This window comes from Gopherus evgoodei, unplaced genomic scaffold (genome assembly GCF_007399415.2).
Source record: "Gopherus evgoodei ecotype Sinaloan lineage unplaced genomic scaffold, rGopEvg1_v1.p scaffold_35_arrow_ctg1, whole genome shotgun sequence".
Classification (NCBI taxonomy): Eukaryota; Metazoa; Chordata; order Testudines; family Testudinidae; genus Gopherus; species Gopherus evgoodei.
In genome coordinates, this window is record NW_022060027.1 from 4,917,059 (window position 1) to 4,941,347 (window position 24,289).

Below are 24,289 nucleotides of genomic sequence, written 5' to 3' on the forward strand. Positions count from 1 at the left end.
CAGGGGGGTTGGGACTCCTAGGTTCTCTCCCCAGCTGTGGGGAGGGGCAGGGTCAGTCTACTCCCTCTTGTAGGGAGGTACCAGGACTCCTGGGTTCTATCCCTGCCCTTCTCCCTCACAGGGACCTGGACCCTGCCTCAGTTTCCCCATCTGTTAGGGAGCAGTGGCAGGCCCCTGCTCTCAGCTGTATTACCAGGGTTGGGGCAGAGGGGACCTGTCCCGGGTCTCTTTGACCGGACCAGGGTGCAATCCAGGGGGAGGATCTGGCTTGGCTGGAGGGGGAGCTCCCCAGCCAGTTGAGTGGAATATTCCCAAGAGGCACAGAGACCAGATGCACCGGCTGGTGACTCATGGGCACAGGGTAGGAGTTTAAAGCTCTTCCCAAGGTTGGCCTGAGTCACTGATTACACATGCCTGAGTCAGGGGCTCCCTGCCTGCCCAGGAGCTGGAGCCAGCCCAGCCTGCCGTGTGTCCAACCCAGCCTTAAACCCCTCCACAGGGAGGCTCCCTCCCCAGCTGCCCAGGAAGCCAGGGCCACCACTGGCCTCCCCTTAGAGCCCAAAACTTTTCCCTCAACTCCAACTGAAATCTCCCTTGTGGCTGCTGAAGCCCCCACCTCCCCTGGTGCCTGCAGGCCCCAGAACTGGGCAAAGGATTCCCTGAGTGTTGCCCCAGGACCTGATCCAGAGGGCAAACCACCTCTCTGATCCCACACGGGGTTCCTTGCTCAATGAATCCCAGGGTCCTGTTAGCATTCTGGGGAACCCACCACACCTGAGCAGTGCTGGGACCACCCAGCCCCCTAAATCTTTCCCAGAGTCCAGCTGCCCAGGAAAGCAACCACCTGCCAGGCCAAGGTGGGATGTGTGCACATTCAGGGCCTCTCTCTGCTCCATGCAAGAATCCCATTAGCTGGGGGGAGTCCCTCCCCACTCGGCAGTCATGACCCCCCTTGCAGAGGCCTGGAGCTGGACTTGGATGTGGGGCTGGGAAGGTGTCCCACTGCTGTACCAGCAGGAACAGGGGTAAAACATACTTTGTGGCCCCACAGGGGCAAAAAACCTCAGCCCCATTAAACCTTTTAATACTTAAACGTAAGCAAAGGAGATGGGTGGGGCCTGATCACAGGGCAGGGAAGTATTTTCTGAGATTGGTTTTATTTCTAGTGGTAAAAATTGCATCTCAATTCCATTGACAAACATATTCCCTGATGAGAACGGCCAGACTGGGCTAGAGGGACCTTTAGTCTGACCCAGTGTCCCAGCTGCTGACAGTGGCCAGTGCCAGGTGCCCCAGAGGGGATGAACAGAACAGGTAACGATCACACGATCCATTCCCAGCATCTGGCAAACAGGGGCCAAGGCCACCATCCCTTCAATCAGCAAACCGATTAAACAACTCTGCACCTGGGGACCAGCCTCCCCCCCCCACCCATCACTTTCTCAGGATCTTCGACACCCTTTGGAGCCCAGGGCAGAGGATCCCAGGTTCAGGCAGACCCGACGCTGGCTAAAATCAGCCCCCCCCACCGCATACACGAGCCCAAAAATGAGACAAGTTTGTGTCTTAAATTATCCCTTTATGTAGGGAAAAGAGTGAGCCAGAAAGACACATGCGACTGCTCCCCATGCTGCGGGGCAGAGACTGTGGATTTGGGGCACAGCAGAGCACCCCTAAAGCTAGTACGAGTTGAGGGGAGAGAGTTGGGGAGACAGTAGGGGCCTGGTCAGTGTTGTTCCATAGCAGCTGGGGAGCGCTGCTAGGGGCATCATGGGGTCTATCCCCCCCAAAAAAGGGGAGCCCCCACCAGATCACCCCCAAACTCCTGCCAGGTCTAGGTTCCCTCCCATCCCCCGCAGTCTCCCAAAAAATGCCCATGATTCGAACAGTCTGGTGCCAAGTCCCATAATTTCTAACTTGGGTCTGCTCCCAACCTGCCCCGGGTCTGGTGGGGTCAGGCCCAGCTCAGGGGAAGCTCCACACACCCCTATTTAATGAAGTCGGTTCTATTGGCCTTAAGACTGCAGCTAGAATTTGGAGCGGGGGAGTTGTCAAGTGAACCCCACTCACAGCTCGGGAAGGTGGCCAGGGCATGAAGGATTTTAAGGGGGGGGGGAGATCTGTCCCCCTGTGCTAGAAACTCAGGGGCTCAGGATGATGGGGGGGAGTTTGTCTATTTCATTGCCATGACCAGCACAGGGTGGGGAGGGACAGCAGAGATGAGGGTGGAGGAGGCAGTGGGGCCCATGAGCAATATGGAAAGACTGGTTGCTGAGAGAATTTGGGGGAGATGTTTGGTGGGTGGCAGAGGGAGACAGTGCTAATAGCTCAGTCTATTTCCATGATGGGGGGCTGGGTTACCCATAATGCACCATCCAGTGGCAAAGTGCACTGCATGCCTGCCCCGACCCCCAAAATACCTGCTAGTGTGCAGGTGGGGAAGGGAAAAACTGAGCTGGGCCTACCCAGCATACACTGCAGCAGCCCCCCCACCCCTGGGAAAGTGGGGGAAGCTGGGAAACAATGCAGCACTGTGGGGAAGGAGGCCCCCAGCTCCAACTGACGCCCCAGTCCAAAAAACAGACAAGACTCAATGTCGCCCCCCAATGGCCAAAAAGGGGACTGCGGACAGCACAGCCCCTGGTCTGGATGTTATACTAGGACCCCAGCCCTGCCCCAGTCGGGAAGGAAGAGGGGGCAGGGCCCAGGAGAGGGAGGGGCAGGGCCAACAAGAGGCCCCACCCATCTCCAGCTCACACAGGGTTTCACTGGACCTGCACTTCGGGCTGTGGCGGTGATGGCTGCTGCTGGTTCTGGGGAGGTTCCACGTGGTTCTGTTCAAGGGCATGGACTGGGGCTGCTGGCACGGCCGGATCTGGAACGGAGACAGGAGAAGGCGGGTTGGCCCCAAGCAACTAGATCCTCACTCCCCTCCCAGGGCGGTGAACCCAGGAGTCCTGGTTCCCAGTTCCCCCTCCTCCTGCTCTAACCCCTAAATCCCCCACCCTCCCAGAGCTGAAGAGAGAACCCAGGAGTCCTGAGCCCCCATCCTACCTGCCGGGGCGGCGTGCGGGGCCTGGGCCTGGAATTTCAGCTCCTCCACCGGTGCCTCCCCCTGCTGGGTTTTCCTCTGCTCCATGTGCAGCACGGCCTGGGAGGGGGGAGGAAAGAGTTAATCATGGGCCTGCTCCCACATTGGCCCCTGCTGATGGGGGAGGCAGGGCAGCCTTTACCCCTCCCTCACTGGGATGGGAATTGCTGGTGTCTGCCCCCCTCCTGCCCTGAATTCCCTTCCCACAGGGGACAGATGGGGGGGGAAGAGAGACAACTCTGCTGCTGCTAGATTCCACCCCCATGTGCCGATCTCCCCCCCCGTAACAGCAGGGGGGGGGCAGGCGAAAAGAGAGGGAGGCAATTGATCCCCCTCCCCAAAATTCCTAACTCCTGGGCTGGGGGCACGAGGGGTACAGCCCTACCCCCTGCAATGTCACTTCTGGTGGGGGGGATCCCCAGCTTAGGCAGGAGAGGGGCTGACCCCCCCCGGGCAGAGGGGCAGGGGGGACCCAAAGCCGGTCTCCCCACCCCTCGGTGGATGGAGCAAGGGAAGGGGGGCACCCACAGCACCCCCACCTGCTGGTACTCCTTCTTCTGGGCATCCAGCCGGACCTGCTGCTCCTGCAGATCCTGGTGCTGGCGCCGCAGCTGCTCCGCCCGCCGGCCAAGCTCCGCCTCCTGGGCCGCTAGCTCCGCCTCAAACCGCTGAAGCTCCGCCTCCGAGTACACCTGCGTCTCATCCACCGTCTGGGGGAAGGCTGGAGATGAGAGCCAGGATCGACCCCTCCCCTCCCCTCCCCACATTCAGGCCCCCATCCCTTCCACCCCACCCCCCTGTTAGACAATAGAGCCTCCCCAACCCAGCCTCCCCCCAAGAGAGACCCCCCAACACCCACCTCCCAGCCTCCGGCCTCGTTAAATTCCTTCTTCTCGGTGGACTTCAGGAATTCCTCCAGCGTCACCAGCCTGTCCTGGTTCAAATCCACCTGGAGGAGGGGAAGATAAAGGGGTGAGATGGAGTCTGGGCCCCCCAGCACTCCCTACGCCCCCTCTGCCCCCCATCCACCTCCCTTGTCCCCCCTCCTGGGCCCCAACATGGGAACTCTGTGCCCATCCCCCTAGCATTGTGGCCCCGTGGGGTGCCTGTTGGGGGGTGTGGGGGGGGTTATTTTTCTCTCTGCCCCATGGGAGACCAGAGCAGGTCCTGGAGCCACAGGCTGGAATGAGGACCCGCCAAAAACAGGAACCCCCCCCGGGACATGGTGCAGTCGACCACAGACGAAAGCGTTACGGGAACTACAGACAACGCGGATTGCTCGCTGGAAAATGAGCCGGCGGCAGGCATCTGGCTGAGCCACGCTGAACCGACAGCTTGATCAAGAAACATCCCAGGGACGGGTAATGTGCCGGGTACCCGGAGATGGCTCTTTCTGGACTTCCAGGAACCGTTTTCCCAGGCTGCCGAGCTGCACCGAAAATGGACAGATAGGACCCAACACCAACCCACCGGTCTGCCAGCACCAGGAACCCCGGACAGGTGTCCAAGGCTGGGAACCAGCGCTACACACGTAAACTGCAGCGAACGGAGAATGAAATGAACTGATCGTTGCATTAGGGTCACTTCAGATGCTGTTTCCGACACAATCCAGGGATGGCGCAATAGATTTCAATTGTAGGAGAACAGAAACGGACAATCAAGGCATATTTTGGAGAGACGAGCATTAGGTATATAAATAAAGTGGGGCTGGACCACGAGGCTGACACCTGTAAAATTTTAGCTTTGCCCGACTAGGCTGGAGAACCCTTGTCTAGGTGACGCTACGCCAGCAATGTCACCAGATGACAGAGAGAGATGTGCCAGCAGGCGAGGAGACAGCCAGAGAGCGTCCTGACCCACGATTGTAGCGTCACCGACCTTTCAGTCCTGACGCATGCAGGACAGAGACGTTGAACAAGGACTAAGAGGCACGAAGCAATGACCTGGGGGGGAAAATGGGGCATTCATGGGGTGCGGGAGGCCAGACGAGGAAAAAAGGGGGTGGATGCCATCATGCAGACGCATACAGCGTGGTCAGAATTGCAATAGAAAAGAGGGTTAGGAAGACCCATGGGGAAACTCCCGGTTGGAATTGTCCCCAGTAGTGACGACGATCTGGTGCCAGATCCAATCGGGCCCGAGTCTCTCTTTGCGGATGCCTCCAGTTAGAACTGGCGCGTGGGTGTTTGTCGGATTTTGTTGATGGCTTTCGCTTCTTGGGTCCTGGATGGAATCGGAAAAGCAGTTACGAATTTTGGGCAATTGCAGAACTGGGCCCGGGACAACAGCAAACGGTCGGGGAAGACGAAACGCCCACCATGGAGGTGCCGGAGCCCGCAGGATTGACGCTTAGAAACCACGCTCAAGAGCACCTCACTGCTTCTTCCTTTACGCCGCTTTTCCTGGCTCTGCTCGGAGGCCCTCCGAGCACCCCACTATCTTGGAAAGTAAGCAGAGAAACCTCATTTCCGCTGCTTGCACCTGTGATCTCGTCCCTTTCGGTCATTCCTCAAAGCTCACGCCCAGAGGGGAGGATGGGGACTCAGCTCCTGCTTCATCGCCGCCACCCCAATCCGCCAGTCGATCTCCTGCTCACCGTCACTCATGAACGCGACCCCGAGATACTCAAACTCGGCCAGCGAGGGCAGCTGCTCTCCCATCACTTTCATCTGGGAGAGGGCCACCCCCTCCGATTTGGAGGTGCTGATTCTCATCCCCACTGGGGAAAAGCGACTGGATGAGCCCCGCCTCCCCTTCACTCCAGGACCATGTTAGTTTTGCAAATGAAGCTTACAAGGTGCCAATCTGGATGCCCCCCAGTGTGGGGATCCAAACTCCAAAGAACAAGTGACTGGCTGTAGATGCTGCTGCTGCGTTGTTCTGAACCCGCCGGGCGTCGGAAGCCGGGCAACCGGGTCACGGTTAGAAACCGAGCATCCTCCCGGCCGATTAAAGTGCACGGGAAGGGCGGTGAAATGGGAAAGAAAAGACCCATCTTGGAGAACCCCTGCTGACAACGCCGGCACAAAAGGAGAAGGATCTGAGAAAAGGGAGCGGCGGTCGCATCCGGACGAGGGTTTTCTGGGCGACTCGTCAGCGTTCGCTTCCCCAAATCGAGGATTTTCCGTTCGATCGGCAGGTTTCACACTGGGGTCCGCGGAGCCCGGGCGGGGGAAGTGGGGGAAGCACAGGCTACATCTAAGATTTCCAAAGGGGGTCAATTTCCTGCAGCCAAACTTTTTTAGGGTTCGCACATGAAAATAGCATCCGAAAGCCCCTGTATCAGCTAAAGCTTTTGGTTTCTTTTTGCCAAAGAGAATTCCCTCCTGCGGGGCTGACGAAGCACAGGGGAAAGTCCTAGGGGTGTACAAGAGTGAAGAACGTGGGGGGACAGATTTTTTTTTTGGGGGGGGGGGGGGGGAGAACCAGACAGGCTGCAAGGGGTAGCTAAGCTGCGGAAAGGCAGGGCAGGACGTCAAGTTCTGAGGCTTGGGGGATCCCCCAAACGGCCCAGCTAAGGTGACGAGACAGAGACCTCGGGAGGCAGCATGGGGGCAGGAGATAGTCCCCCAAGCCGGGGAATAGACCAGACACTGAATCCAGGACCCCCTAGAATAGACTGAGGGCCAGGACCCCCCCGCCGGCGGGAGTGTGTCACTCACGTTCTTCATGACGTGCTCCCGCATACGCAGACGCTCCTCCTCCATCTCCAGCATGTCGTCCTCCTCGTTCCGGGGGTCGTAGACCTTCTCCAGCTAGGGGGGGGCCAGGGGAAAACACCTGATCAATACCCACCCAGCTGCATAGCCTCATTCCCCCCTCCCCCTGCCACACGCCTAGGCCCCACCCACCCACCGCTGCACACAAGGGCCCTGCCCATTCCATCCCCCTCACAGCTCAGCCCGATCGGTCCCATCCCACCGCTGCCCCCAATAGTCTGTCTCACCCAGCCTGCCCCACCCCATTCCTCAGCCCCATCCCATGCTATCCCCACAGCTTAGCTCCCCTCCCCCCTGCCCCAAATATACAGACCCACAGAAGATCTGCCCTTCAGGACCTCCCTGTCCTCTGCCGCCAGCCACCTCCCATCTTCGCCCCCCCTCCCAGCTCCCTTCCCGACTCTCCCCTGACACACACACTCCCCCTCTGTTTGCCACATCCTGGTGTCCGACTACCCCTCCAGCCCGCCCCCCCGGCACACCAGCACCCCCAGCACAGCCATGGGGTGGCTTCCTCCACTCCCTTGGGGTCCAGGAGGAAGGATAATAGGGAGCCCTGAGTCCAGGCCCCTTCCGCACAGGCCTTCACTCCCCCGCCTGGCCCCCCCACGCCATCGGGGGAGCTCACCTCCTTGGTGAAAAGCGCTTCCAATTCTTGTTCGTCAAGAACCCCATCGCTGTTCGTGTCTGCAACAGACGGGGGGTGAGCGCAGCCGGGGCAGGGGAATCTTTCCTCTAGGGGGAGCCGGCTCCCACCCGGCCCCAGAGCAGCGACTGGCTGGCTCAGGGGGGCAGGGAATGGGGCATGGGGCCTTTCCCCTCTAGGGGGTGCCAGCTCCCACCCGGGGGGGGGTACTGGATGGCTCAGGGGGGTGGGGAATGGGGCTTGTGCCCTCTAGGGGGTGCCGGCTCCCATCTGGCCCCAGGGCAGGGACTGGCTGGCTCGGGGGGTGGGGGATGGGGCCTTTCCCCTCTAGGAGGGACCAGTCCCACCTCGCTCTCTCCAGCGGCCCCTGACAGGTGACAAGTTTCCAAGTTCCCAGGAGCCAGACGTCGTCATGTCAAACCCCACCCGCCCCACAGGGGGACTGAATATGCCGGTGGGGGGAGTTGGGGGTGTGTGTCAATTTCTCTCCACCCACTATGGGGTGGGATGGTCGGGTCTCTGTGAAAATGCTGGGGGCAGAGGTGGCTGGGGGGGGTTCCCCACACAGCGCCCCCATCCGACCCCAAGAGGTTAGTGTGTTACCAAGCCTGCCCCCCTCCCCCAGCCCCTAAAGCCCCTGAACGGAGGACGGGATGTGCCTGACTCCCCTGGGGTGACTTCAGCAGGGGACGCTGGCCCCACACAGAGGGGGGTAGCTGCGCAGAGGACAGAGGGCTGCCTGGGGCAGGGGTGGGGAGTGTCACGGGGCGGCAGATAGGCCCCTCACCGTGCAGTTTGAAGAATGTTTTAGGATTGAACTCGCTGGGGTCCAGCCCATCTGTCTCCTCCCAGACTTCCTTGAGCTGATCTCGGCTGCCCTGCAGGGGGCAGAGTCAAGGGGAGAAGGGGATAAAACCCAGGTCTCCTGGATCCAAGCCTCCCACCTGCCAATCATCATTCAGGCTCTTCCCCACTTGACTTGCCCCTACAACGACGCCACATTTTCCCAGAGCTGGGAGGTGGGGGGGTGCTAATCCCCTCCCCTTTCCCGAGCCCATGACCGGAGACCACCTCCACCCCCTGCAGCGTGGAGTTCCACAGATGAATTCGGCGTAAGCCTGGCCGTTGGCTCCGTGGCGCCCTCTAGTGTCTTGTAGCTGGACAGAGGCAGGCTAACCCCCTAACCTCCCATCCCCTACAGCTGTGGGCTCTCTGGGGTAACCCCAGCCCCCGATGCAGGGAGTTCTGCAGATTAATGCCGACCTGTGACCACTGAAGCAACAGATCCTGCAGGCAAATGCGTTCTCCCCCCCGCCCCCCAAACACACACACACACACACACACACAAGCAAGGAGTTCCCCAGGTAACTCCCATGTCCTGCTCTGCCTCCCCGGCCCAGCTGGGGGTGAGCCCAGCCCGCCTACGGGGAAGGGGAGGGGGTTGTTACCGGGACATTGATTTTGGGGTGCTCCTTGTGCTTCTGGCGCAGCTCCTGGAAGCGGGCCTCCTCCGCCCGCCGTTTCTCTTCGTCCAGGGATTTGAGGTATTCACGCCGTTCATGTTCCTTCAGCATCTCGTATCGTTTGAACTCCTCGTGATGGGCCGCGTCGTAGTTCTCCAGGTCCTTGGTGGCCTGCAGGAGGGGCAGCTGTCAGCATGGAACCCAGGAGTCCTGGCTCCCAGCCCCCCCCAGCTCTAACCACTAGACCCCACTCCCCTCCCAGAGCTGGGAGAGAATCCAGGAGACCTGGCTCCCAGCCCCCCCTGCTCTAACCACTAGACCCCACTTCCCTCCCAGAGCCGGGAGAGAGCCCAGGAGACCTGGCTCCCAGCCCCCCCTGCTCAAACCACTAGACGCCACTCCCCTCCCAGAGCTGGGAGAGAACCCAGGTGTCCTGGCTCCCAGCCCCCATTGCTCTGACCCAACCACATCATATTCTCTCCACCCTTTCTTGGGAGCAGACTCACCAGCCCCCACCCTCTACCCCAGGCTGGGCAAGTCCAGTGGACCCAAGGGGACCCTCAGGTGGGGATGAAAGAGTTAACAGGAGGGGATTTCCCCATGCGGGGGTGAGGGAAGAGTTCTCCTCACTGTATCCAGGATGAGGATGGGATGAAGCCCCCCACCAAGCCCCCAGCTGCCCCTCCCCTATGTGCCCCATCCCCCCCAAAGAACTGGTTCCTTCTGACCTCTCCTCCCCACGCCCCGCCACCCTCACCGCCTGGATGAGCAGCTCCAGGTCCCGGGCCTCGAACGTGTGCTGGTTCTGGGGGTCCAGGTGCTCAAACTGCTTCAGCAGCCCCAGATGATCGATCTGCACATCTGGGGGAGACACAGGACAGGGAATGGGGCAGGGGCCTGTTCCCTCTAGGGGGCGCCAGATCCCACCCGGCCCCAGGGCAGGGACTGGCTGGCTCAGGGGGGCAGGAAATGGGGCGTGGGGCCTGTCCCCTCTAGGGGGCACCGGATCCCATCCGGCCCCAGGGCAGGACTGGCTGGCTCAGGGGGGCTGGGAATGGGGCAGGGCCCTGTCCCCTCTAGGGGGCGCCAGCTCTCATCTGGCCCCAGGGCAGGGACTGGCTGGCTTGGGGGAGGCAGGAAATGGGGCATGTCCCCTCTAGGGGGCGCCGGTTCCCATCCGGCCCCAGGGCAGGGACTGGCTGGCTCAGTGGGGGCGGGAATGGGGCAATTCCCCTCTGTGAGGTTCTGGCCCCCCATCCTCCCTTGCTTAGGTGGGGAAACTGAGGCAGAGAGGAAAAGGTGAAAGTTCACCAGGTACCACTAACACAGCTGGGAAAAGTACCCGAGTTCTCCCCCTCCGCACACACACCAGACCCCCCCCTCCCATCCCGGTGCTGGGGAAGGAACCCAAGAGTCCGGGCTCCCCACTCACTCTGCTCCATGGTTGCATCCATCTTGGCCTTGAGCAGCATGCGGAGCCGGGAGACCTCCTGGCGCTTCAGCTCGTCCAGCTTGGTGCGGACGTGATGGCTCACGAAGTCCAGCTCCTTGCTCAGCTTCCCGCTCTGCCACCGACCGGGGGGGGAGGGGGGGTGCAGCTGTCAAAGACACGCCCCCTTCCCCATGCCCCGCCTCCAGCCAGCCCACCCTGGGGCAGGAAAAGACACGCCCCCTTCCCCATGCCCCGCCCCCAGCCAGCCCACCCTGGGGCAGGAAAAGACACGCCCCCTTCCCCATGCCCCGCCCCCAGCCAGCCCACCCTGGGGCAGGAAAAGACACACCCCCTTCCCCATGCCCCGCCCCCAGCCAGCGCACCCTGGGGCAGGAAAAGACACGCCCCCTTCCCCATGCCCCGCCTCCAGCCAGCCCACCCTGGGGCAGGAAAAGACACGCCCCCTTCCCCATGCCCCGCCCCCAGCCAGCCCACCCTGGGGCAGGAAAAGACACGCCCCCTTCCCCATGCCCCGCCTCCAGCCAGCCCACCCTGGGGCAGGAAAAGACACGCCCCCTTCCCCATGCCCCGCCCCCAGCCAGCCCACCCTGGGGCCAGACAGGGAGCCCCTCCAAGGGGAAAGACCCCATGGCCCGTCTCTCTCACCTTGATGTCTTCGGCGTTGGCCGCCTGCAGCTTCTCCCGGAAGTGGCTGTCTGTCTCCAGCACGTTGATCACCTCCTGCAGGTAGCGATGGTAATACAGCCCTGTGTCCTGCCGAGCGACAGCGAGAGGTCAGGCCAGGGGGCCCTCCCAGCCAGGGGGCACTCGGCTCCGGATCCACCCCCCCATATCTCCTCCGGGACACACTGAACCTGCTGGGGACGTATAGCGACCGCACAGAACAGTCGCCCGTCCTGCTTCAGGTGACGCCTTACTTGCACCACGAGGGGCTTGCAGTTGGGAGCCCGGACTCCGGAGTTCTCTCCCTGGCTCTGGAAGGGGAGTGGGGTCTAGTGGGGAGAGCAACGGGGTGGGAGCCTGGACTCCTGGGTTCTGTCCCAGCTCTGGAAGGGGAGAGGGGTCTAGTGGTTAGAGCGGGAGGACAGGGAAGGCCTCAGTTTCCCAGCCAGAGGGGCCAGAGGACTGGAGACGGGAGGCGGCCCAGGCCACCCTGTTTCCCTGGAGAGAAGCCAACGGACAGAGGGGGCTTGGGGCCAGGTGTATCAGATGCCCAGCTGGGAAGCAGGGGGGCTCTGGACTAGCACGCAGTGATCCCTCCCATCCCCTCCCGGCTGCTGGCAGTCGGATGTTTAGGGACAGTCAGAGCAGGGGGTTGCCTCTCTGCCCATCTTGGCTAAAGGAACTGGCAGAGTTCTCCTTGGTGAACGTATCGAATCCTTGTTTGAACGGGGTTAACACTATTGGCCCAACGAGCGCCACAGGCTGACTGTGCGTTGGGTGGGGAAATACTTCCTTTTGTTTGTGTCAAGCCTGCTGCCCGTTCATTTCACCGGGTGACCCCTAGTTCTTGGGTTACGTGAAGGAGGAAACAACACTTCCCTCCCTCGACACCCCTCCTGATTTTATAGATCTCTATTATATCCCCCCGCAGTCATCTCCCCTCATTTGGAAGCTGGTCCATCTCGCTGATCATTTCCAATTCTAATAGCTCCTTTCTGAGGGGGGGCAGCCAGACCTGCACCCCGCACTCGAGGTGGGGACGTACCATGGATTTATATAGTGGCATGATGAGATTTTACGCCTTTTTCCTCCTCGAACCACCCCCTTTACTCTGCTGTTTAGCCCTGGTGGCATTTTTTGAGGGGTTTTTAGTTTGAGCCACTATTATGGCATTTTTAAATCGTCTCCATGCAGTTCGCAGGCTTTTCACCTTGGGACTGTTCCTTTCAATTTCCAGGGAACTAGAGTCTAGGTTTGGCGTTGTTCCCCTTTCTGAAGTTAAATGCAGGGCCGCCCGGGGGGGGGGGGGGGGGGAGTGCGGCAATTTGCCCCAGGCCCCACGAGAACATCATATTCTATAGTATTGCAACTTTTTTTAAAATGGAAGCGGCCCCCGAAACTGCTTTGCCCCAGGCCCCCTCAATTCTCTGGGCAGCCCTGGTTAAATGCTGCCATGGTGGGGGTTTCTCTGGCATTTTCTCCCCCTACAAGGATATTAAATATAATTACATTATGGTCACTATTACCGAGCAGACGGAGTGACCAGATGTCCTGATTTGACAGGGACAGTCTTGATTTGTGGGTCTTTTTCCTATATAGGCTCCTATTACCACCCACCCCCCACCCCACCCCACCCCCCCACACACACCCGTCCCGATTTTTCACACTTGCTATCTGGTCGCCCTAGCAGCAGATCCTGAGCTCCACTTCGGATTAAATCAAGAATTGCCCCTTCCCTTGTGGGTTCCAGGCCCAGCTGCTCCAAGAAGCAGCCACTGATGGGGTCTAGAAATTGCATCTCTGCATCCCATCCAGGGGGGACATGTTCCCAGCCAATATAGGGATACTTGAAAACCCCCATTATTATTGGGTTTTCTGCTTTTGTAGCTGCTCTAATCTCTGGAGAGGTGGAGCAGGCAGAGCCCACCTGGCTGCAGGGAGACTGGGACGTGCTGGGCTGAGGGCGGCCAGGCCTGAGGCCCGGAGAGTTTCCTGTGCTGGGTTCAACGCTCAATAACTCTCCTGTGTTATGCTGGCTGAGTCGCTCCAGCCTAGAGAACAGGGGGGGCATCGTCCCCCGGGGGGTCCAGAGCAAGGGGACTCCCTGAGGGGGCCCACGGCAGAGTCAGATGTGCTAAGGCTCAGAGAGGGGCGGCTCCAGGAGGTGGAGGGGCCTAACACCAGGATAGAGTGAACCCCCGAGAAGGGCTGTTGCCCTAAAGGGGGTTCCCCCCCACGGACCACACAGGGCCAAAAGTGGGCACAATCTGTGAGTCCGTGACAGGTCCATCTAACCCAGTCTCCTGTCTTCCGACAGTGGCCAATGCCAGGTGCCTCAGAGGGAACGAACAGAACAGGGAATCATCCACTGATCCATCCCGTCGCCCATTCCCAGTGTCTGGTAAACAGAGGCCAGGGACACCATCCCTGCCCATCCTGGCTAATGGCCTCCATGAATTTATCTAGGTCTTTTTTGAACCGTTATAATCTTGGCCTTCACAACATCCTGTGGCAAGGAGTTCCGCAGGTTGACTGTGCGCTGTGTGAAGAAATACTTCCCGTTTGTTTCAAACCTGTTGCCTGTTCATTTCATTGGGTGACCCTTAGTTCTTGTGTTATGAGTAAACAACACTTCCTGGTTTACTTTCTCCACACCAGGCATGATTTTATAGACCTCCATCATATCCCCCCCTTAGGTGTCTCTTTTCCAAGCTGAAAGGTCCCAGTCTTATTAATCTCTCCTCATACGGCAGCCATTCCAGACCCCTAATCATTTTTCCTGCCTTTTTCTGAACCTTTTCCAATTCCAATATATCTTCATTGAGATGGGGCGACCACATCTGCAGGCAATATTCAAGGTGTGCACGTACCATGGATTTATATAGAGGCAATATGATATTTTCTGTTTTTTTATCTATACCTTTCTTAATGATTTCCTTAATGATCAGATTTATAATTCATAAGACGGGCAGGGAACATTCAGGTGTGTTCGGTAAGGAGGCACGGTGACAGGATCCAATTTTGGATTGTAAGCGTTGATTTCCCCGGACACATGAAAAAAACAGCATCATGGAGGCAAATGGAAACTCCCAGGGAGGCAAAAGGAGAGAAAACGGTGCCGGGAATCCTATTACGGTTTGATTGAAGGCTATTTCCGAGGGCTGGTTCGCCACACGAGGCTGACCACACACCTTTTAGCACCTCAAAAGCTTTCCACTTTCTGAATTCCGCGCCCTCGTGAAAACTGACATTGAGAAAAACCGAAAATCGGCATAAAAACAAACACAGAACTTCGCTACTGAACTGATCCATAAAAATCAAATTGGCCAAGCCTAGGTTTAATCCACGGAACAGTGAATTGATGTTTTCATTCCTGTCTAAAGTCCTTAAAAGCCAACTACAGCAACAGCTGATCTCAGCAGCGACCAATCAGCCCCAGATGTCCTTGGCTTATTGATTAGGTCAGTTGATCATTTTCAAAGGAAGCTGCGAGCCAAAGCGACTTCCAAGGGGTTTCTTCCTCCCCAGCCAGCGTCCGCGGCATGAATTTTGGGGAGTGCGTTAGAACCGAGCTGAATTCAGGGGCCACTACGCGTCGTGTGCACTTCCTCCGCACGCCGGCCGAAGTATCGATTTATTGTCTGACTTCAATCCTATTCCAGCCGAGTTAGTTGTCTTGTTAAATTCAAACACACAGCCCCCTAAATGGGGGGCTCTCAGCTTTCCTGCTGTAACACCCATAACAGGAAACCCTTCCATTTCTGCCTTCCCAGCACCCACAAGCTAGATCTTTCCTGTCACATGGGGAGGGGTGGAAATCTGTTGTTTTTAGCTGAACCATTATTAGTCGTCGGGGTCCCTGGCACCTGCCACTCAGCCAGTCTCTGGTTAAACCTCTGTGACGAAGTGGGGGGTGTCGTACGGTCCCTGGGCCAAGAGTGGGCACGACCTGTGAGTCCATGACACCCCCTAGCAGCTAAACTCCAGTGCCTGAGAGGTTTTATAAAAAGAAGGCTGGGTTCAGGGGAGGGCGGGGGGAGGCTCAGACAGTGACCAGTGCCTCAGTTTCCCTCATCTATAACATGGAGGAATAGCACCGCCCTAGCTCCCAGGACGGGGGCGGGGATTAAAGATCCTGCGGGGCTCAGACACGAGGGTCACAGAGGCCAGACAGGTACCCCAGTCACACAGAAGCAACTCAGTCTTGCCAATAAGCCAGCGGAACTCCCTGCTACAAGACAACTGTTTTGTTGGGTCCAAACAAAAAAAAAACGAAGGGGGAGGGGGGCTGAGACCAAAGAAGGGTTTCCAGTCTCACTGTGCCTTGACCAAACCGGGTATCACAGGGCCAAAGAAGTGGCCAAAGACTAAACACGGGGCTTGGCACTCATTCGGGTTTGCCAGCAGCCAGTGGAACTCCCTGCTACAAGGTGATGGGGCAACATCCAGTCCGAAAAGGGGCAGAAACTTGGCTTCTTACCGGCGGTTCCGGGGGTGTCTCTTCTGCCTTCTTCTCCGCCTTGGGCCGGTCGATCGGCACAGATGCCACAGCAGCAAACAGGACAGCGGCCAAAAGCCAGGAGAGCTGCATGGTTTCTAGAGTTCGCCTGCAGAGAATAGGGGAGGGGAAAGGTGGGTGGTTAGTGGGGGAGGGGGCAGCTGGGGTGCTGGGAGAAATGTAGGGGTTCGGCAGCAGTTGTATGTGGGGTAGGGAGTTAAGGGGGCTCCCTGGGCTGAGCAGGGGATGGTGGGGGGAGGAGCCCAGGGAATGGGTCGGGGAGGTCTCTGAGTGGGGGAGCTCCCTAAAGAAGGGGGCCTCTGTGGGGTCCCCCCCATTCTGAGATGTTGGAGTAGAGGGGGTCCCTGTGCTGGGAAAGTGGGGGTTTCATTCTTGGGGGATCCTTATATGAGGTTCATTCCCATCTGCTGTGATGTTGGGGGGCAGGGTGTCCCAGTGCTGGGTGGGGGGCAGAACAGGGTGTTACTGGGGGGGTGGAACCCAGAAGGAGGCTGGCGGAGGGGGTCTCTCCATAAGCAGGGGGCTCCTGGAATATGCAGGGCTCACCCCTATCCGCTGTGATACTGGGGGGCAAGAAGCAAAGGGGGTCCCTGTGCTGGGCGGGGATGTTACGGGGGTGATGCCTAGGTGGGGGGGAGTTAGAGGATCCTTCTCCAAAAGGGACGGGCTGCCTGGGGAAGTGGGGTCCCTGTGTGGGGCTCACCCCCAACTCAGTCTCATGAGGGGAACCCAGAGGCTATGTTGGGGTCTGAGGGGGGTCCCTCCAAGGCCAGGCAAGGGAGGAGGTGGGGGGGCAGGCTAGAAGACAGGAGCCTGGGGATCCTCTGGGCTGGGAGAGATTGCAGGGTGCATCCCTGGTGGGCACTGGGGAACAGGGAAAATCTCAAGGGGGGCTGGGGGATCCCAAGGAAGGCTGAAGGAGGGGTGACGGGGGGGCAGATCTCAGGGATGAGGTGGGGGGATCCCCATGGAAGACCCCAGGGGGAAACTAAGAGGAGGAGGCTGGGGGACAGATCCAGGGAGTGGCTACAGGGAATCCCCCTGGAGAGGGGCAAGTGGAGGAGATGGGGGGAGGAGGTGCGGGGGAGGGGAGGGAATCCCCAGGGAGTGAGGGAGGGGGAAGATCTCAGGGGGGAGGGGCAGGTCTTGGGGGTGGGCCGGGGGATTCCCATGCAGGACTGGGGGAGGAGGGGCTGGGGGGCAGATTCCAGGGGTATTTGCAGGGGGGCAGAGGGAGTATTCAGGGGATCCCAAGAGAGGAGGGAATGGGGGCTCCTGGGGGTGGGGCAGATCCCAGCGGTGGGGGGGAGGGGCCACTCGGGAAGTGGGGCAGATGCTGGCGGTGCGGGGGAGGGGTTCCCTGGGGGGACGCATTCCGGGGTGCGGGGAGATCCCGGCAGTGGGAGTAAGGGCCAGCCGGGAAGGGGGTACATGCCGGCGGTTGCGGGAGGGGCTGGGGTAATGGTGGAGAAGGGGGACCCGGGGGGGAGGGGCGGCAGAGCCCGGGGGAGCGGTTCCCGGCGGTGGGGGAGGGGGACCCCGGGTGGGGGCAGAGCCCGGCGGTGGGGGAGGGGGACCCCTTGGGGGAGGCAGAACCCGGAGCGGGGGGACCCGGGGGAGGGGGCAGAGCCCAGCGGGGGGGGATCCCGGGGGAGGGGGCAGAGGACCCCGGGGGGCGCAGAGCCCGGCGGTGAGGGAGGGGGCCCCATTGGGGGAGGGGGCAGAGCCCGGCGGTGGGGGAGGGGGCCCCATTGGGGGAGGGGGCAGAGCCCGGCGGTGGGGGAGGGGGCCCCATTGGGGGAGGGGGCAGAGGACCCCGGGGGGGCAGAGCCCGGCGGGGTGGGGGGGATCCCGGGGGGGGGCAGAGCCCGGCGGGGTGGGGGGGATCCCGGGGGGGGGCAGAGGACCCCGGGGGGGCAGAGCCCGGAGGGGGGGTGGGGATCCCGGGGGGGGCGCAGAGCCCGGCGGGGTGGGGGGGAGGGGATCCCGGCGGGGGGGCGCAGAGGATCCCGGGGGGGGCGCAGAGCCCGGCGGGGTGGGGGGGAGGGGATCCCGGAGGGGGGGCGCAGAGGATCCCGGGGGGGGCGCAGAGCCCGGCGGGGTGGGGGGGAGGGGATCCCGGAGGGGGGGCGCAGAGCCCGGCGGGGTGGGGGGGAGAGGATCCCGGGGGGGGCGCAGAGCCCGGCGGGGTGGGGGGGAGAGGATCCCGGCGAGGGGGGGTCTCGGTCTCTCCCGGACTCACGCGGCGGCCCCGTTCCAGGCTCCGGCTCCGCTCGACACAGCAGCGGAAACGACGCTTCCTGCCGTCCGGATGCCCCGCCCCCTATTTCCATACAGCGCCCCGCCCCGCCATTTATATACCATCCCCTCCGCAGAAAAGCCACGCCCCCTCCCCTGGGCCACGCCCCCTCTCCCTATTGCTCCACGTTGTTTTCTCCGGGGCGGGCCACGCCCCCTGGGCGATATTTGCACGCCCAGCCACGCCCCCTGGTCTCTATTTTCAGGCAGGGCCGCGCTCCCTGCCCCCACGCGAGGAGGTGACTCCATCAGGAGGCTGTTTAAGAGCAGCCAGCGGCGCGGAGTTTAGTTGTAGAAGTTTCTGGTGATCAGGGACTAGCGTCCAGGGATCTGGTGATCGGGAGAAGATCAGGTGGCATCAGGAACCCGTCATCTGCAATGTCCCTGAGTGGGGGCCAAGGTGTGGAGATAGGAGGGTCTGTTGCCCATACAATGGCCACGCTCTGGCGTGGAGTGTAACGAGTGGATACGATGACGAGGACGGATTGACCCTCATTTGCTAAGTTTTAACGTCCACTGAGTTGATGGGTCCAGTTCCTCTGGTCCAACAGACAACGTCTCTCGGTCCCTTTCTCGTGGTTGATGCTCAATGCAGCTCCAGCTCAGGCCTCCTGGGACTGTCAGTGGCCGGCGACGTGGCCGGGGTAGATGTGCCTGGACCAGCGGAGGGTGTCACACGAGCCGTGCGTAGCATCGACCAATCCCACAGGTCCACAGCACACGCTTGTGGCAGGGCTCCGAGGCGCCCGGGGCTCCGACAATCAGGGCGTCCATCTGCACCTCGCTTGCAGGGCGTCGGCCGGGGGGCACGTACTTTTCCAGCTCACGAGCCAGGGCTTCGTGAAAGGCCGGGGTCCTGTTCTCAAAGGAGACTGCGACGTCAACAAGGAAGATTTTTTTCCTGGGCCTCGTTAGTGTCGCCGACATCGGGTGGCAGCTGGCTGTCGGTACCGGGCCTGGTGTGGTTCAGGTGTGGGGCAATGGCTTTCCCCGGGCGGTTCTGGACGGCCTTGTGGCACAGCGGCCAGGCTCTGGAGTGGGGCTTGCAGCTGCACAGCACGTGGGGCAGGGTCTCGTTGGCGTGGTGGACGGCTCCGTTGAGCGGGATGCCATTGACCCGGGCCCAGTGGACGAACCGCCAGTCGGCAAAACGGGCGAAGCCGCCCCCGGCAAAGAAATGGTTGCTGGCGTCCCACTTGCTGGTCAGTTTGAAGGCTTTACCCTGATCCAGTTTATGCTTCAGGGTTGCCACGTACGGCGAGTGGACAGCGGCCATCAGGGTCCTCTTCAGCAAGCCCTGGCGCTCGGGGTGACCATGGTGTTGGCGTTGGACCTGATCTCCAGCACCAGCACTCCCAGCTCCTCGTGCCGCTCCCAGTGGCAGCCCACGCGCTTCCCCAGGCAACGCAGGGCGAGCGCAGGACCACAGTGAAACCACATCGCCCCTGTCCTGTCCAAATTCACCGCTCGGGAAGGCAGAATTCTCCACCCCGGGACAGGGGCAAGAGAGAGTTAAGTGGCAACTGGGGACAGGAAGGGGCAATTAGGGTAGAGGGGACAGCGCTGCCCCCATTCCCTTTCCCTGCCCCCTGAGCCAGCCCATCTCCCACCCTGGGGCTGGATGGGAGCCGGCGCCCCCTAGAGGGGACAGGCCCCATGCCCCATTCCCTGCCCACCTGAGCCAACCAGTCCCTACAGAGGAAATGCAAGAGTCCAGGAGGAAATTCTCCTTCATCCCTTGTTGCCCAGCGCTGCCACAGTGACCACCATCCAATCAGAAGCCAGCGAAGTGTTTGGCCCCCCGAGAGGTGATGGAGGGTGTCTGGGCAGTGCGGGGTGGGGGGGGGGTTGCTGTGAGGTCCCCCGTTGGAGTGAGGGGCGGGAGGGGGATGATCTGACCCCAAGCAGCATGGGGTGATTCCCCCTGCCCCCTCCCTGGCAGCGAAGGGGCCTGGGACCAGTTCGGGTTGGGGACAGAGGGGATGGGTGTGTAAAGGGACATGAGGGGCAGGAAGTGGGTCCACACGACCCCCACACACACACACAGACACCCTCCTATCCCCTTCCCTGCCGGTTAGCTGATCCCCTCTGAGGTGACCCCCAAAATCATGGGCCTGCCCTGCCCTTTGCTGCCAGCCCACCAGGGCAGGGGCTCTCTCCCGCCGTGGGTCCGGGCAGCGACGGGGCCCTGATCGCAGCTGGGGCAGGGCCTGTCTTGGCCCTGGCCCTGTGCACCCTGGGAACCCTTAAAGCCAGCCACAGGGTCTGGCGGGATAAGAAACCAAAGCCGATTATGGAGTAGACAATCCGATGGCCTCCCCGTGCTGGGGGCTGGGGCGAGGGGGGGGTCAGATCTCATCCCTCCCTCCCCCCACCTCAGGTCAGACCTGCCAGAGCCAGAGCTGGAGCCAGACCCGGAGCCGGTGTCCCTGTTCCCCTCAACGCTCGCAGGTCTGAGATTGGGGTGGGAGTGTGGGGGGGATGCCCCTCTCCTATTCCTGAAGACTGACAGCCAGAATGAAAAGAGGGGCTGGGAGCCAGGACTCCTGGGTTCTCTTCCCACCTCTGAGAGGGGAGTGGGGTCTACTGATTAGAGTCAGGGGGGCTGGGAGCCAGGACTCCTGGGTTCTCTCCCCCATTTCGGGGAGGGGAGGGGAGGGGAGTCTAATGGTTAGAGCCAGGGGAGGAAGGGGCTGGAAGCCATGACTCCTGGTTTCCATGTGTCCAAAGGGAAACCATGAACAAGCCCGTCACCTCCCCATGCCTCAGTTTCCCTCTCTGTGACGAGGGAGGACACAGGGGGCGTGTGGCACTCAATGAATTTTTCTCTTCTCCAGGCCCAGCTGGAGTTTGGCCACCCCCCCCCCCCGCACCATGAACGCGGCAGGGCGGGAACACACGTAAGCTTGGGGATTGGAAGGGGATGGAGATGCATTAAGGGGTAGGGGGGCAATGCACGGGAGGGGTGCATTGTGTGCAGGGGTATATGTCTGTGCACTCAGCCCATCCAGTCCTCGTTAATCCCTAATGAGCTAATCCTGCTTTATCAGGGCGGGGGTGGGGGCTTAATAAGCAGTCGTTGCTTCCCTCACTCCCCCTTCCCTGCTTACTGGGTCCTTCCTTGCAGGGGGTCTCTACTCTGCCCCCCTCCAGGATCTCTTAGACCCTTCCAGGGGCCTCCCCAGGCCAAGGCCGCCAAATTCCCCTCCTTAGATACCCCCTGCATTGTGACACCACCCCAGAGGGGCCAGATCCCAGCGCTGGGCGAGGGGTCCCCCATAGACCCATCCCCTGCACCCCATCCCAGAGGGGCCGTGTCCCGGTGCCGGGCGAGGGGTCCCCCATATACCTATCCCCCCCACCCCATCCCAGAGGGGCCATGTCCCAGCGCCAGGCGAGGGGTCCACATGTACCCAGCCCCCTGCCCCACCCCAGAGGGGCTGCAACCCAGCGCTGGGCGAGGGGTGCCCCATATACCCAGCCCCTGCGCCCCATCCCGGAGGGGCCATGTCCCAGCGCCGGGCGAGGGGTCCCCATAGCCCCAGCCCCCGCGCCCCATCCCAAAGGGGCCATGTCTCAGCGCTGGGCGAGGGGTCCCCCATAGACCTATCCCTCCCACTCCATCCCAGAGGGACCATGTCCCAGCGCCGGGCGAGGGGTCCCCATAGCCTCAGCCCGCTGCCCCACCCCAGAGGGGCTGCATCCCAGCACCGGGCGAGGGGTGCCCCATATACCCAGCCCCTGCGCCCCATCCCTGAGGGGCCACGTCCCAGCACCAGATGAGGGGTCCCCATAGACCCAGCCCCCTGTCCCATCCCAGAGTCAGCCACATCCCAGCACTGGACGAGGGGTCCCCCATAGACCTATCCCTCCCACTCCATCCCAGAGGGACCGTGTACCAGCGCCGGGCGAGGGGTCCCCATAACCCCAGCCCCCTGCCCCACCCCAGAGGGGCTGCATCCCAACACCGGGCGAGGGGTGCCCCATATACCCAGCCCCTGCGCCCCATCCCTGAGGGGCCACGTCCCAGCACCAGATGAGGGGTCCCCATAGACCCAGCCCCCTGTCCCATCCCAGAGTCAGCCACATCCCAGCACTGGACGAGGGGTCCCCCATAGTCCCAGCCCCCGCACCCCATCCCAGCGCTGCATGGCTGGGGTACGTCTGGGGGCTCCTATGACATCACAAACCCTGGCGCTGTGGCGATCGGAACCCCCCCCCATACACACACCGTGGCCGCCCCTGGGCCTGGCGAAGGCAGGGTCTGCTGGGGTGGCCCCAGGGTGCCCCGGCGGCAAGATGGCGCGGAGCTCCTACCGGCGCCTGCCCTCCCGCCCTGCCTCGCCGCCCGACGCCCCCGGCCCCTTCTCTTCCAGCGGCCTGGGCGAGGAGCCCGCGTCCCTGCGGCAGCAGAAGCTGGAGCTGCAGGTAGGTGCCCCCAGGGCGGTGCCCTCACACCACCTAGGGGGTTCTGGGATCGAGGGGATCAGGGCTGGGACTGGTGCCACTCGCCCCCCGGGGGGTTTTGAGATCGAGGGGATCGGGGCTGGAACTGGTGCCACTCGCCCCCCGGGGGGTTCTGGGATCGAGGGGATTGGGGCTGGGACTGGTGCCCCCTGTCCCCTGGGAGGTTCTGGGAATGAGGGGATCATGGCTGGGACCGGTGCCCCCGGGAGGTTCTGGGATCGAGGGGATTGGGGCTGGGACTGGTGCCCCCTGTCCCCCGGGGGGTTCTGGGAATGAGGGGATCATGGCTGGGAGCGGTGCCCCCAAGGGGTTCTGGGATCGAGGGGATCATGGCTGGGAGCGGTGCCCCTGAGGGGTTCTGGGATTAAGGGGATCATGGTTGGGAGCGGTGCCCCCAGGGGGTTCTGGGATCGAGGGGATGGGGGCTGGGACCGATGCCACTTGCCTCCCGGTGGGTTCTGGGATCAAGGGGTTAGGGCTTGGGACCGGTGCCCCCTGTCCCCTGGGAGGTTCTGGGATCGAGGGGATCGGGGCTGGGAGCAGAACCCCCGAATGGTCTGGGATCGAGGAGATCGGGGCTGAGGCTGGCGTGCGGGGGGTGTCCCCCCAGGGCAGTGCCTCCAGGGCCTGTTCTCCTTTCCTGCCCCTTTCCCCCCATCCCCAGCGCCGCCTCTTTGAGAAGAAGCAGCGTCGGAAGCGCCAGGAGCCGCTCATGGTCCAGGCCAACCCCGACGCCAAGGTGACAGGCCGCCGGGGCCGCCGGCCTGAGGAGCGCACCCCCCTGATGGAGTCCTGCAGTGACCACAGCCTCTGCAACGGTGAGGGGTGTCCGTCCGTCCCCACCCATGTAACGAGTTCTCCCCGGTCTCAGCTCTGGTTCTTCACCGGGTGGGTGGGGCTTAGGGGCTAGGCCCTCCCCTACTGGGATGATTGGCCGGCTGGTGAAATCCCACGCAGATTTGTCCATGGGGCGTAGCTTGTCGACTGGGGCGGGGCTTCCTAAACAAAAGTCACTTCCACAGCAGAGCGGGTGGCTGTCCCGGTATCCCTCTGTCAGTCAAGAGAGAGGTGGAAGGGGTGGGTCTTCTAGGAGGTGTGGCTTGCTAAGAGTGGGCGTGGCTTCCAAGAATTAGGCCCCGCCTCTACCAGTTGTAGTGCAGGAAGCCATCCCATAGGAAAAAGAGAGAAGAGGTGTGGTATATGTGGGCGTGGTGTGTGATTTGTGGGCGTGGCTGTTAGCAATTAGGCTCCACCCACTAGCAGGTGACCTAATACAGAGGGCAGAACTGCTCCCCCTCTTAACCAAAATAGGGCAGGGAATGGGTGGGGTTGTCTGTTGTGGGCGGGGTTTCCAGTAGTTAGGCTCAGGCAACAGGGTGTGGCGTTTGGGGGTGTGGCCGATGGCCATTAGGCCCCACCCACTCTAAACTGTAGCATGGCAGAGCACCCCTTGTCTCACCCAATGGGGCGGGGCTTGTCAGCTGGGGCGGGGCTTGTCTGCTGGGGGCGGGGCTGGTTGCACAGGAGCTGATGGACTCTCTCTGCCCGCAGGAACCAGCAACCCCTTCCTGGTGGAGTCGGTCCCGGAGGCCCATCGCCCCGCTGACGCCTGGGGCAGCTCCGTGCACCTGAACAGGGGCCCGCGAGCCGGGGGGGAGGCCGCAGGTAACGGGGTGGGCAGATCCTTGGTGCAGGGCCAGTTCCCGGTGGGACCCCCCCCAGCTCTGCCCGCCCAGTCACTCTCTGCCTTCCTCATCCAGGTGCGTCCGACGCGGAGCTGGAAGAGGCCGTCCTGGAGGACACACGGCCCGTCAACAAGGCCATGGCGGCGCCCAGCTCCAGGCGCAAGGGCTGGCCGGCCCGGCGGAGCGGGGGTGAGCGCAGGCCGCCGGTCTGGCCGTGGCGGGAAACGGGGGCACCCATTGCCATGCAACCGTTGCCACACATGTACACCATAATCTGTGCACTNT

At 61.7% G+C, this 24,289-nt stretch overlaps 2 protein-coding genes across 2 annotated transcripts in view; one reads left to right on the forward strand and one right to left on the reverse strand.

Annotated features, from left to right (window-relative positions):
* Positions 1–1,138: 1,138 nt before the first annotated feature.
* Positions 1,139–17,873, reverse strand: NUCB1 (nucleobindin 1). The gene is made up of 13 exons (XM_030544859.1): positions 17,797–17,873; positions 15,516–15,642; positions 11,018–11,125; positions 10,352–10,484; positions 9,677–9,780; positions 8,905–9,090; positions 8,244–8,334; positions 7,439–7,497; positions 6,754–6,846; positions 3,951–4,040; positions 3,631–3,801; positions 3,055–3,151; positions 1,139–2,875 (listed from the first exon to the last, which is right to left on the reverse strand). Exons 2-13 carry the CDS (start codon positions 15,624–15,626, stop codon positions 2,766–2,768), a joined length of 1,353 nt encoding a protein of 450 aa, XP_030400719.1. The 5' UTR covers positions 15,627–15,642; positions 17,797–17,873; the 3' UTR covers positions 1,139–2,765.
* A 189-nt stretch (positions 17,874–18,062) lies between these two features.
* The window catches only part of LOC115641688, a 9,923-nt gene continuing 3,696 nt past the window's right edge, over positions 18,063–24,289 (forward strand). The window contains exons 1-6 of the mRNA XM_030545018.1: positions 18,063–18,822; positions 20,690–20,752; positions 22,229–22,280; positions 22,984–23,137; positions 23,871–23,984; positions 24,080–24,193. Coding sequence (XP_030400878.1) covers positions 18,377–18,822; positions 20,690–20,752; positions 22,229–22,280; positions 22,984–23,137; positions 23,871–23,984; positions 24,080–24,193 — 943 coding nt within the window. The 5' untranslated portion in view covers positions 18,063–18,376. The remainder of the gene's footprint in view (positions 18,823–20,689; positions 20,753–22,228; positions 22,281–22,983; positions 23,138–23,870; positions 23,985–24,079; positions 24,194–24,289) is intronic.

What these genes read in the sequence shown, in the direction of transcription:
- NUCB1 (XM_030544859.1), bottom strand. Translation starts at nt 15,626, where the DNA reads ATGCAGCTCTCCTGGCTTTTGGCCGCTGTCCTGTTTGCTGCTGTGGCA. An exon ending in AACATTCTTCAAACTGCACG is followed by an intron (nt 7,498 to 8,243) that starts GTGAGGGGCCTA and finishes CGTCTGTTGCAG; the next exon opens with ACACGAACAGCGATGGGGTT. An exon ending in ACGAGGCCGGAGGCTGGGAG is followed by an intron (nt 3,802 to 3,950) that starts GTGGGTGTTGGG and finishes GCCTTCCCCCAG; the next exon opens with ACGGTGGATGAGACGCAGGT.